General features: G+C 38.4%; 1 protein-coding gene across 1 annotated transcript; it reads left to right on the forward strand.

The window, feature by feature from the left end:
• Positions 1-169: 169 nt before the first annotated feature.
• arih2 (ariadne homolog 2 (Drosophila)) lies at positions 170-13864 on the forward strand. Its single transcript, XM_067395041.1, has 15 exons — positions 170-360; positions 4165-4598; positions 4731-4798; positions 7208-7280; positions 7569-7710; positions 7817-7938; positions 8786-8895; positions 9002-9119; positions 9245-9295; positions 10787-10808; positions 10902-11053; positions 11623-11766; positions 12189-12257; positions 12356-12463; positions 12571-13864. The coding sequence occupies exons 2-15, from the start codon at positions 4374-4376 to the stop codon at positions 12640-12642; spliced, it is 1476 nt and encodes a 491-aa protein (XP_067251142.1). The 5' UTR covers positions 170-360; positions 4165-4373; the 3' UTR covers positions 12643-13864.
• The last annotated feature ends 271 nt before the right edge of the window (positions 13865-14135 follow it).

Consider the following 14135-nt stretch of genomic DNA (forward strand, 5'->3'; position numbering starts at 1 on the left):
TGAGGTCACATTTCTGTTCTCCTTTGTACTTACAAGCACGTTGCACGTTGTAAATCAGGTTTCTTGTTTTGTTGACCTACATTTGCATTAGCGCACGCGTGTGTGTTTGACTGCAAGTATGTATGTCAGTTTTTAGTACTTGAGCTCGTGTGTCTCGTGGCCCCTCCTGAGTAACAGGAGTCTGTTCACTGTGGAAAACAGCCTCACTCTCACTCGGACACGGAAGTGACGACGCTCTAGAATCCCCCCGTACTTCCGATCTTCAGCTCTGCTGAGACTCATCTAAGCGAACGGATCGGCTCTCTGTCCCAAAATCTCTCTTCAGCCAGCATCGAGTCGCGACCCGACGCGGTCCGGCAGGTGAGTAAAGTCAGTATGTTGGGTACGACGGGGGTCTGTAACCGTTCAGAGCAGCGGCTTTATCGAGCGAACCAAAACGGCCTTGTTTACATACGAATCCCCGGGCTGGAGTGCGCGCTGGCGGATGATTGCGAATAAAGCCTTTAAAACGGCATTAAACGATCCGTGCATTCGCTTATACGAGTTTAACTGGACTATATGCACTTTAAACTGCGGGATATGTGTATTGAAACAATAAATATTTAGAAGGATACTGCGGGAATGAGGGACTCTGCGCATCGATCGCGCTGCTGTATATATGTGCATCGCTGATCTAGAGTAGCAACAGCTGGTGCGGCCCGATTCATATGGAGTAAACAAAGCAGAACCCGTACTGTCCGTACCGTGAGTTTGCAGTATTTGCTCATCCCCCACCCGACACCTACGCACTTAAACCATGATCCCTAACTCAGCTGAGTGTGATATTATACGTGCCACCCAGAGTCGCTCGCTATTTATAGCCCCGGGTGGAATGTGAAGGATAGACAGTGTCCGCGCGTGTGGGACCGGGCCAGGTCGTCCCATGACTGTGGGGTTCCAACCAATCCGGTACCGGACCGGACGGCTGCAGCCGCTCACCGACCCCGTGCTCACGTTGAGTTGAATGTGCAGATTGTTTATTCAGTTGGAATCGGTGACTGTCGTCACATCAGCAGGCGCGCGTACGCACGCAGAGCTCTGATCTCTGTGATCATCAGACGCGCGGGCACGCGGCCTCCCCTGCTCCTGCTGTCCGGTTGGACTGTCAGTACACCGTGTAATCCGTTAAAACGAAGCACTAAGCCGCTCTGCATGTGAGTTTATGATTGTCTTACGCTCAAAGAGATGCTTGGCGACTTTTAATACTGAGACAAACAAATATATACAACCTTCAGATATTTTCCAAGGTGTTCTGATCTGTAAATAATGGAGCAGCTCCTTGACCAGTGGTTCAAGCTTAGCGAGTGTCATTGAAGTTGAGTACACTAGCAAGGCCACTATTACCATTTAAATTTTGTCTGTGCTCTTGGAAATAAACTACCAATCCAACGTTTGGACACAACTACCCACTCATTATAGTGTGCAACAGACTTGAAGTAAAAAAAAAAAAAAAAAAATCCCATTTATTTTCTCTAGAGGGGAAATCATTTTAAATTATATCCTATTAATTGATAGTACATACTTTTGTTAAAGCTGTTAGTATGCATTATTTCAACTTATTTTATTTATAAATGTTTAACTGTGGAACTCCTGGTGAAAAACTACATTGCCCATGATTCTGCAGAGAAATATCCAGCAATCAGAGATTTGCAACAAGCACCAAAAGGACACTTTAGCACCCACCTACTCCTATAAAGCATTGCAAATGATGTAGAGTCCGTTTCTGCTTCCAAACTACTTTAATATGTGTATGCAAAATATGTATATCTTTAAATCGGAGTATTTTATATTTATGTATATCGTTTTTAATTTGATTGTCATTTGCAGTGCTTCATGGTATTGTAGTTCTTTTCTTCATTAAAGCCTTTTAAGTACACAGTCTCATACTTTTGTCTTTTTGTCCAATTTACTGCTTCAAAAAAAGTTTGTAATGTTATTATTCACTTTGTAGCTGGTTTGAACCCTATGGGAAAAACTTCTTGATCCAAGGCTGCTGAAAAAGTGGGCGGCCACTGCTGCACTCTATAGAGTGGTGGAACTATGACGTCACTTTGTAGGCCAGTCAGCAGTTTGCATCACGCTGGTTCTCAAAAAAAGGATTTTCCCATAGGCTTTTGCATTATCACAAAAAATAAGTTCTGTGATCAACAAAAGTTTGATACTTACACGTTTTGTCCATCAAGATCATTTTCACAGATAATGAAACAGATTGAAGCCTAAATGCAGTCACCAGAAGTAGGCTAAAGTCCGTAAAAGCAGACTGAGCTTTCCTGTTTGGCGTGATGACATGTAATGTAATGTCCCAGACAGCCTTTGTAGTTCAATTTAGTCACTTGTTTGCAACTTAAAAAATCAAGGGTAGGTTAATACGGCTGTATTTTATGTCATAGAATAAACCATGAAAGTATCTTTCTTGAGCTTGTGTTAACCCTGGACCTTGTTTCAGCCATTTAAAGGTGCTAAGTAGGATGTTTTTGTTTTATAAATTTTTGCAATATTACTTGAAACTGTCTTTACTAACTGATAAAAGACTCTTTATTAGGTGCACTGAAAGGAATAATATCAATATACATCATCTGTGCACGGGGTAGGGCCTTAAAAACATCAGCCAATCGTTTACGCGATCATCGCGTAAACGATTGGCCCTCTGGCTTGTCAATCACTGCCATTATGTTCCTTGTGAGAGACGTGCGCGGCTGCGCGCTCCAGTAACTTTCCACACTCCACAGGCGCCGCATGCAATGTTTTTGTCAGGAGACAGGAATAACAACTGCAGGTTATGAGTTACCTGCGGTGAGTCCGTCATAATGAATCCACTAACACGACACAGTGAATGCCGGTGGTAAACACTCGTGTTCCAATACTCGTGCACGAGTTTTGGGAGGCGTTCCCTTGAAATGAGCTGTAGGGGGGTTGTTCTTACGCATGCGCTCATTTCAAAAACTCAGTAACAGTCTTTGGTTTCTCAGTCGACGAAAAGATCCTATTTAGCACTTTAAACCAAAAACCCATTAAAAAAACTTATTGATTGGACGATGGAACCGGAAGTACTAAAATGCTGAGTTTTGGCCTACAAAAGTGCATCATAGTTCCACCACTCGATAGACCTTATGCACCAGAGAAACAAGCATGCCGCCATCTTTATAATATTGTCTTTGAACTTCGGTTTTTGCGGTAGCTCTGTACATTTCTATGGCATCGTTGTCTAAAAATAATTAGCTGGTGAAGTGGATTTACTTATTGTAGAGTTAACAAAAGTTGTCATGAGCATTGAAATGTTTAAAGCAGATGTCCTAAAGGATTAGTCCACTTTCAAATAAAAATTTCCTGATAATTTACTCACCCCCATGTCATCCAAGAGTCCATGTCTTTCTTTCTTCAGTCGAAAAGAAATAAAGGTTTTTGATGAAAACATTCCAGGATTTTTCTCCTTATAGTGGACTTCAGTGGGCACCAAACGGTTGAAGGTCAAAGTTTCAGTGCAGCTTCAAAGGGCTTTAAACGACACCAGACGAGGAATAAGGGTCTTATCTAGCAAAACGATTGGCCATTTTCTAAAAAAATAAAATAAAAATGTATATGCTTTATAAACACAAATGACCGCCTCTCGCAAGTGCTTCCGCCAGACCGCTTTTTGTATTCTTCAAAAAGCTTACGCTGTATGCCCTACACCTTCCCTTATTTAAATTACGGAAAAAACGGAACTGGTGCCGCGTTCGTTACGTAATTTGAATAGCAAAGGTGTAGGACATATCAATAGTAGGACAATACCAGGATTCCCTGGGTGCTCTCTCTTCTCACTTAATGAAATAATTTAAACTCAAATCAGTATTTTATGTCCATTTATTTATTTATGCAGCTGTTTATTAAATGGGGAAAGATAAGGTTCAGCCAGTCATTTTCATAAAATAAATACCTTTAGGTTGATGGCAGACTGTCTGATTAAAAATAATAATTTAAAATAGAAAATAAAATGTATAGGTTTGTAAAGAAATTTGTAGACCATTAATGTTTGTCCACAAAGCTTATTTTGATCATTTAAGCATAAGCTTTTAAACACTTAAGATTGTGAGAAATAATATAAATGATAGTTACCAAATAATATGTTTTTGTTCTCTCTTTCAGTATTTTCTTTTCTCTGTGTGAGCTCATCCTTCACTCCGGTTCCTCATGAGTGACGGGGAGTGTGATTTCTTCTGTTTTTTTCGGTGCTGCTAAAAGCCACAGGGCCCCCTGGGATTCGTGGTCCAGTCGGGGGCATAGAGAAGCAGCTCAGAAGCTGCTGATTAGTGGAGAGCAGCTGTCAGTCAGGGAAAGGTCAGGCCCAGAGGGCTATGTCTGTGGATATGAGTAGCCAAGCCTCAGACAGTAACGAGGAATTCGAAGATGACGAAGACGTCGTAGAGGGTGACATCCCTGATTATTATGAAGACCTTGACGATGACGTGGCGGTAGAAGAACCGTTTGACCCGGAAAAGTACCAGTTCAATTGCTTGACGTACAGAGAGAGTCAGAAGGTACTATCTGAGGAAGTCAACAATGTAGCCAGTGCCCTGAAGGTAAGTGACAATGTTTAGTGGGTTTAGTGTTGTGACTAACAATATTTAGCTGTGTATATGTGTCCAAACTATAAATAAAGACTGTTCATTAAGTTTAGTCTGTCAGTACAGTGCTGTTTTCTCTTCCTTTAGGTGTCACCAGCTGTAGCCAAACTGGTCCTTGTACATTTTCACTGGCAAGTGTCTCAAATACTCGAAAGGTAATTAAATATAGCAGAGCATGCACACTTGGGTAAATGTAAGTACATGAAAATGTAAAAGTGACAGTGGTGTGATATTCTATACTCCATCTAAAATTATTTAAACAAATGTTTTTCTAATCCTTGTATAATTACTCATGCTGTTTCATGACATCTGAGAGACTTAGAAAGGGCAGTAAGATTATTATTTTTTTTCTGTTTTTGGAAGAAACTAATACTTTTAATCGGCAAGGACACATTCAAATTGAAAAGTGACAGTAAAGGCATTTACAGTGGGTACAGAAAGTATTCATACCCCCTTAAATTTTTCACTCTTTGTTATATTGCAGCCATTTGATAATCATTTAAGTTCATTTTTTTTTCCTCATTAATGTACACACAGCACCCCATATTGACAGAAAAACACAGAATTATTGACATTTTTGCAGATTTATTAAAAAAGAAAAACTGAAATATCACATGGTCCTAAGTATTCAGACCCTTTGCTCAGTATTTAGTAGAAGCACCCTTTTGATCTAATACAGCCATGAGTCTTTTTGGGAAAGATTTTCACACTTGGATTTGGGGATCCTCTGCCATTCCTCCTTGCAGATCCTCTCCAGTTCTGTCAGGTTGGATGGTAAACGTTGGTGGACAGCCATTTTTAGGTCTCTCCAGAGATGCTCAATTGGGTTTAAGTCAGGGCTCTGGCTGGGCCATTCAAGAACAGTCAGAGAGTTGTTGTGAAGCCCCTCCTTCGTTATTTTAGCTGTGTGCTTAGGGTCATTGTCTTGTTGGAAGGTAAACCTTCGGCCCAGTCTGAGGTCCTGAGCACTCTGGAGAAGGTTTTTGTCCAAGATATCCCTGTACTTGGCCGCATTCGTCTTTCCCTCGATTGCAACCAGTCGTTCTGTCCCTGCAGCTGAAAAACACCCCCACAGCATGATGCTGCCACCACCATGCTTCACTGTTGGGACTGTATTGGACAGGTGATGAGCAGTGCCTGGTTTTCTCCACACATATCGCTTATAATTAAAGCTAAAACGTTCTATCTTGGTCTCATCAGACCAGAGAATCTTATTTCTCACCATCTTGGAGTCCTTCAGGTGTTTTTTTAGCAAACTCCATGCAGGCTTTCATGTGTCTTGCACTGAGGAGAGTCTTCCGTCGGGATAAAGCCCTGACTGGTGGAGGGCTGCAGTGATGGTTGACTTTCTACAACTTTCTCCCATCTCCCGACTGCATCTCTGGAGCTCAGCCACAATAATCTTTGGGTTCTTCTTTACCTCTCTCACCAAGGCTCTTCTCCCCCGATAGCTCAGTTTGGCCGGACGGCCAGCTCTAGGAAGGGTTGTGGTCATCTCAAATGTCTTTCATTTAAGGATTATGAAGGCCACTGTGCTCTTAGGAACCTTAAGTGCAGCACAATTTTTTTGTAACCTTGGCCAGATCTGTGCCTTGCCACAATTCTGTCTCTGAGCTCTTCAGGCAGTTCCTTTGACCTCATGATTCTCATTTGCTCTGACATGCACTGTGAGCTGTAAGGTCTTATATAGACAGGTGTGTGGCTTTCCTAATCAAGTCCAATCAGTATAATCAAACACAGCTGGACTCAAATGAAGGTGTAGACCCATCTCAAGGACGATCAGAAAAAATGGACAGCACCTGAGTAAAATATATGAGTGTCACAGCAAAGGGTCTGAATACTTAGAATTTTTGACATTTTTGCAGATTTATTAAAAAAAGAAAAACTGAAATATCACATGGTCCTGTGTTTTTCTGTCAATATGGGGTGCTGTGTGTACATTAATGAGGGAAAAAAATGAACTTAAATGATTTTAGCAATTGGCTGCAATATAACAAAGAGTGAAAAATTTAAGGGGGTCTGAATACTTTCCGTACCCACTGTATATGTTACAAACGATTTCTATTTTAAATAAATGCTGTATGTTTTTTTTTGTTTGTTTGTTTTTTTACCAAAGGATTCTGTAAAAATTTTGGTATCCTCAAAAATATGAAGCAGTATAACTGATTTCAACTGTAACAATAATAAGAAATGTTTCTTGAGCACCAAATCAGCATATTAAAATGATTTCTGAACAATCATGTGACACTGAAGACTGGAGTAATGATGCTGAAAATTCAGCTTTAGGATCACAAGAATAAATTGCCTTTTGAAAATATTAAAACAGAAAAAACTATTTTAAATTTTAATATATTACTCTATATTTCTGTTTTACAGTATTTTTGATTAAATAAAAGCCCAAACTTTTGAATGTTATTGTAATTTGTCACCGCATCATTAGGTGAACAGGTAAATGGCAAAAAGACTACATGAAAATGAAAATGCAGCTAAATACTGCTAAAATAATTGCTATATTCAAATATTTTTTTTATTCTAAATTCTTAATATTTTTCTTGTGTTTGAAGGTATAAGTCCAACTCTTCACAGTTGCTCTGTGAAGCCCACACCCAGCCCACAAGCACCTGCAGATCTCTCACTGTGAGTTCTCATAATGTGTGTGTTAGTCATGACAACTGACATTTAAAGCTCTTTTTTACATTGTTACCATTTGATTAAATATTGTTTTGGAGGTTTCTTTCAAAACCCCTTAAACTTGAGTTCTAAGACACTCTTAGCTTTAAAATGCAATGTCAAGGCTATTAAAAATGTGCAACCTGAAACCTGTTCATTGTCAAACTGCAGATGGAATTGAGTATGGTATATGTGCAGCGTACAGTCAGTAAAGGGGTTAATTTATTTATACTTGACATGTCTGTGTGTTTTCAGGCCGGGACGTCACTGCAGTGTGGGGTGTGTCTGCAGCTGGTCCGGAGAGACTCTCTCCTCTCTCTACCCTGTCAGCACTCCTTCTGCAAGGGATGCTGGGAGCAGCATTGCACTGTACTTGTCAAAGATGGCGTGGGAGTAGGTGAGTATACACGAGCACACACACATTGAGTACAGTATTGGGTATATATTGCTGATTAGAGCGATCTGGTTATCTGATCTCCTCTATGGATTGTGTTCGTCTATAGAGATCTCCTGCATGGCGCAGGAATGCTCTCTTCGCATGCCAGAGGATTTTGTTCTTCCTCTGCTGCCCAGCGAGGAACTGAAGGACAAATACAGACGCTACCTCTTCAGGGACTACGTGGAGGTGTGTCAGTTTAGGGATGCACTGAATGTGTCTGTGCCATGTCTGTTATCTGCCAATTTTAGAGATTATTTTAATATTTAATTTTTTCATGCTCATTTCACTTATTATTATATCTTGATTACTTTGCTTACATCTAACTTTAATTTTTAAAATTATTATATATTATATTATAGAATTAGTATCTACTACCATTTTAAATGTTTAGAGTCAGTAGAGTTTTTTTTTTTTTTTTTTTTTTTTGAAAGAAATTAATACTTTTACTCAGCATGGATGAATTAAATTGGTCAAAAAGTGAAAGTAAAACTTTTACATTGTTCTATTTCAAATAAATGCTGGTCTTTTGAACTTTTCATCAAAGAATTGCAGCCAAAAATCATAAAAATATTAAGCAGCACAACTGTTTTTAACATTTATAACAATAATAAATGTATCTTAAGCACCAAATCAGCATATTAGAATGATTTCTGAAGGATCATGTGACACTGAAGACTGGAGTAATGATTGCTGGGAAAAAAAGTTATTTTAAATAGTAATAATATTTTAAATTGTAATATATTACAATAAATGCAGCCTTGGTGAGCACGAGACTTCTTTCAAAAACATAAAATATTACAGATCCCAAACTTTTGATTGGTAGTGCATATTACATTATAATATTATGATGAAGATAAATTCACATAAAACATTTAATTTAAAACTATTGATTTTAGAGTTTTATTTTTATTATTATTTATTATTATTATTATTTCAATATTGGCCAGAATTTTAATGACACATTCAGTTTTATCACTTTCTAGTAAAGGTCAGTGATCACTCTTAACCTGCTCATGTTTGTGTGTGTCTGCAGAGTCATTTCCAGCTGCAGTTGTGTCCTGGTGCAGACTGTCCGATAGTCATACAGGTGCAGGAACCTCGAGCTCGTAGAGTCCAATGCAGCCGCTGCCAAGAAGTCTTCTGGTATTACACACTATTACACTTGGACACACTTCTCAATTCCTAGTGGTGTGAAAGAGTGCACGCGATTGCATGTGTGTTTGGATTGACTGTGTCCGTCTATCTTCAGTTTTAAGTGCAGACAGATGTATCACGCCCCCACAGACTGTGCTACCATCCGCAAATGGCTGACGAAATGTGCAGATGACTCTGAGACGGCCAACTACATCAGTGCACACACTAAAGACGTAAGGAAGCACACACCGATACATTTAGGATGGTCACATCAAAGTATGTACTGTCGAGGGTTAGTTCAGTTTGATAGTTATGCTATAATTTTCCTTTTATCGTTATGTTTGGATTTTGTCCACAGTGCCCTAAGTGCAATATCTGCATTGAGAAGAACGGAGGCTGCAACCACATGGTTAGTAGTGTATGCTTTCTTTTTCATTACCTGAACACTTAATAGTGGACTTAATAAAACACCCAGCATTTCAGAGTGAGAGTACCGCTTCATTAGTTTATCACCTTCATTAGATCTTTAATGTTTTTGAAAGAAGTCTCTTATGCTCACCAAGGCTGCATTTATTTTTGATCAAATAAACAGTAAAATTGTGAAATATTATTACAATTTTAACCACAATTAAATTCCAGATGGTTGGTATTACTGTTATATATTTTATTACCATTAAAACTGTATTTGATTACCGTGATTTGAAAAACTCACTGTAAATATTGTCCAGCATTATAGTTGGCATGAAATAGAAGTCGCGATAGTCTTTTCTTCCCTAGTGTGACGTATATCCCAGTGAAACAGCTTCTCAAACAAGAAAAATGTAGGGCGCCCGGCGGTACTTGATTTTGTCCATCGGCAATTGATTGGATCGTTGGATGGTTGTGGTTTGCTATTGCTGTGATGTCATTTGAGTGACAGGTTGTCCCGCCCTCATGCCAGTAAACATGACAACAGAGAAGAGATGTTGCTGCAAGAGGGAGGGGAAGTTGTTTTGATTAAAGATTTTGAGGGCACATAAATTAAAAAAAAAAAGTGCACATATAGATAAACACAATATTCCATAAAAAAAATAACAGTTGTCCATTTTGATTTCCTGGTGACTTTAAGCAAAGTTAGCAACAGTCTCATGCAGGTGCAGCATGTAGCATAGTTTTTTTTTTTTTTTTTTTTTTTGTGAAAACATGGCAGAAGGCAGTGAGAAGTTTTACGACAACCGAGTGCCAAATTTATGACTGAATTATATGAATGTATCTCTAAAGGGAATCGGCTGTCTTCTGAAAAGTCTCAGTGGCATTTATTTTTCATCTTACGTCCATTTACAGTAGACATTTTACATTTACCAAAGAAACGTCTCTATTTATGTTGTTCCAGTGGCGCCACTTACTGGCAGAGTGTGGATTTACATTTTGATTCAGGCTGTCTGCTCTTTTTATTTAGACCAATTTGAAAATATGTCCTAATTTTATATGCAGTTTTGTATATTTGAACTTGTTGAGGGATAATAAGCTAGTGTGCATTCTAAAAATCTCAACAATTCAGATAAGGTATTTTGAATTATTCATGGAGCAGATAAAATACCTACAATCATATAATCAATATAACCTATATAAAATAATTAATCATTTTGACTCATTCGTTTTATTAAAAATGGTTTAAAGGCTGAAATGTGCGGTTTATCATTTTATAAAGCTTTATTTGAACTATAAAAAAAGTAGATAACATGTTATTTTGTAAGTCACCCAACCAACTTTTTTTTTTAATTTAAAATATGGCCAATGTTAATGTTTATGCAAAAAAAAAAAGTGCATAGTGCACACTACTGGTTTAGAATGAGGATGGTAATAAAAATGAGTCATGTTTTTACTTAACATGTCTTTTTCTCTCTCTTTCTCTTTGCAGCAATGCTCAAAGTGTAAACATGGTATGTTTATTCCCAGTGATTTTTAGTTTCTTGAAATCCCTTTGAGTGGTAAAGTGGTCTTGATTGTAATTGTGTTGTTATGGCTGTGTGTAGATTTCTGCTGGATGTGTCTGGGTGATTGGAAGACTCATGGCAGTGAGTACTACGAGTGCAGTCGCTACAAAGAGAACCCAGACATAGTGAATCAGAGCCAGCAGGCCCAGGCCAGAGAGGCCCTCAAAAAATACCTGTTCTACTTTGAGAGGGTAAGACAAAAATGATAAATCAATAATAAATGAATCTCTTTTGAAAAAGGATAAAGACCAAAGACCACACTCATATAGTGTAGACAGACATGGTGTGTACTGCTAAACATTATCTTTGTTCCAAAACCTAGCGAGCTCTTTAGTAGAGATCCTGACACAAAAGATTATTCCAAAAAGTAAGCAGCGACATTATGGTTCACTCATTACACTAAGGTGTCAATAAAATGTTATCATTCTAAATCTAATTTAAAATGGCTAGTTTACCTAATATATGTGTGCTATCTATTTTGTTATGCTAAGAGTAGCATGCTGTTAGCTTAGCAACATGCTAACGCTGTTGAAAAAAAGTGAGTCAAGTTTGTTTTGTGTAGTGCACATATAGTTGCTGCCTAATATAGTGTTCTCTATGGGATGTTGCCTGTGTGGGGAAACAATATAGCTCACTAGATTTTGGAACTGAGCTGTTATCTCATTGTTGCAGAAGGCAATTTTTCATCTTGACTGTATTTACAGTTAATTGCTTTAAATGTTGATATGTAAGCATTAATCCTGAAATTACCTTTGTTCAGTGGGAGAACCACAATAAGAGCTTGCAGCTGGAGGCACAGACATACCAACGGATCCAGGAGAAGATTCAGGAGCGAGTCATGAATAATCTGGGTACCTGGATCGACTGGCAGTACCTTCAGAATGCTGCCAAGCTACTGGCCAAGGTACATACTGAATCCAGCTGTATTGCACACTAGGGCTGGGCATGCACTAGGGCACACATGCATACTTGGCAATGTAAATTTTACTTACATTGCTAAGTAAAATTGCAGTTGAGACTTAAACGGTTAATTAGACATTCTAAACCATTATGCTTTTATTGCACGTTATAAGCTACCCAAACTTACTGTGATCCGAACTGAAAACACGGATCATGAGCTTGCTCTCATGTAAAAGAACACAGTGCCACTCTTCCCCCTGAAACATTCGGCACATATATTTATTTATTTCATGTTTAACCTGCAAGTTATATTGTGTATTTTGGGTTTATTTTAATTAATCTTGCATCCCTATTCTGCAGACGCAAGTGTTCATGCATAAAGGTCCATGTTTCCACACACTCACACTGTCTTTGCTCTCTCAATAGTGTCGTTATACACTGCAGTACACTTATCCTTATGCCTACTACATGGAGTCTGGACCCCTCAAAAAACTGGTAAGCAGCTGTTAAATGTGTGAATCTCTCATTGAAGATCAAAGATCTCTTTAAGATCTGTCTTTGATAATGGGAAATCTCATTTTTATTTCCTGTAGTTTGAGTATCAGCAGGCACAGCTGGAGGCGGAGATTGAGAACCTGTCATGGAAAGTGGAGAGAGCAGACACTTATGAGAGAGGAGAGCCGAGTGCTAACGATAGAGGGGTGAGAGATGGAACGAGGACTAGAGGAAGATGTAAAAAGGGACACTGGAGTTAAAAAAAAAAAAAAAAAAAAAAAGCATAAGTTCATTTCTTTCTCTCTCCCTGCAGGATCTTGAGAATCAGATGCACATTGCTGAGCAGAAGAGACGGACGCTTTTGAAGGATTTCCACGACACCTGAACATCCGTCCATCGAGTCCACATCAAGTTCGCTCTCCTCTCGACTGTCTTGCCCCCTTCTCTCCAAAGATACCCCTCCACTTTTTTGTCAAAACTCTACACTGCATCGCAAAACCTTTTGTCCATCTGTTTTTCTCATTTATAGCATCTCTTTTCAAAGCTGTATTTTTTTCCCCTTTTTGTTCATTCTTTCCTTCATCAGTGCCCGTTTTTTTGCTTTCTAATCTTTACTCGGCTGCAGGGTTTGAGAATAGCACGATTGTATCCTAGCATTCGCATACACAAACATTGCATTCTCACATCCCCATGTCAGCTGACATTACACACACGCGTGCACCCACACACACTCAAAACACTCCACCGAAAACAACTTCCCTTGCTCCTGCCATAACTTCTGCCTTCCTTTCTTCTCTTTCTTGCTTTCTTCTCATGTTTTTTTTTTTCTTCTCTGGAAATGGCTGTTGATAGTTAGATCATTTAAAAAAAACTGAAAATTTAAAAAAAGATGAAAAACAAATGATGCTGTAATTTTCAACGGTTGTACATTAATACAGAAATAGTTACTGAGAGAAAGTTTTTAAACCAGACAGTGACTCTGAGTGTTTTCTTGTGTACACACACTTTAAAGATGTATTTGCACCACACTACAGTTTTTGAAAGAACAAAAAAATTCCACCTAGGGTACATTTGATTACAAATACAGTAAAAATTATTACTGCGATGGTATGACATTTTAAAGTAACTGTTTTCTATTTTAATATATTTTAAAGTAGTTTATTCAAGTAATGGCAAAGCTGAATTTTCAGCAGCAGTCTTCAGTGTCATGTGATCCTTTAAAAATCATTATAATATGCTGATTTGGTACCCAAGATTTTTATTATTAAATTATTTCATTATTTTATTAAATCTTATCACAGCTGAAATGGTTGTGCTGCTAAATGTATTGTGAAAACTGATAGAATATCTGATACCTAATATCTTTTTTTTTTTCAGGATTTTTTTATAGAGTTAAACATTTATTTGAAATAATCTTTTGTAACATTAAATGCATTTCTGATCAATTTAATGAATCTTTGTTGAATTAAAGTGATAAAAAAAACAAAAACAAAAAAAAACAGAGTGATCCCAAACTTTTTAACGGTATACATATATTTGAAATAGCATGCATGTACCACACAGACATTTTCAACCAGAGCTGCCATATTTTAGGAGAGGCTGCTCGCTGCAGAGCCATGGGTGGAGCGTGAAGTCCATCTCCCCCTCTGGATGAAATTTGGGCATAATGGGTAAGCTAGAAGGTCCAAACACACTCTAGCCGTACCCATAACTCTATCCCTCCATCCATTAGATCCACAGAGGTGGAGCTGGACTACGTCAAACTCAACCTATGACATCTAGAGAGGTGGAGCTGGATGTCATTTGGCTATGCAATGAGCAGCACTTGTATTTTTAGTCTTTTATTTTGTTTTTATATGCTATTTTTACACACGACTG

The sequence above is a fragment of the Chanodichthys erythropterus genome, chromosome 9 (assembly GCF_024489055.1).
Source record: "Chanodichthys erythropterus isolate Z2021 chromosome 9, ASM2448905v1, whole genome shotgun sequence".
NCBI classification, from domain to species: domain Eukaryota; kingdom Metazoa; phylum Chordata; class Actinopteri; order Cypriniformes; family Xenocyprididae; genus Chanodichthys; species Chanodichthys erythropterus.

Coding starts and splice junctions, on each gene's coding strand:
- arih2 (XM_067395041.1), top strand. CDS start 4,374: ATGTCTGTGGATATGAGTAGCCAAGCCTCAGACAGTAACGAGGAATTC. Junction 7,281..7,568: donor GCACCTGCAGATCTCTCACT/GTGAGTTCTCAT, acceptor GTGTGTTTTCAG/GCCGGGACGTCACTGCAGTG. Junction 9,120..9,244: donor TCAGTGCACACACTAAAGAC/GTAAGGAAGCAC, acceptor TTTTGTCCACAG/TGCCCTAAGTGCAATATCTG.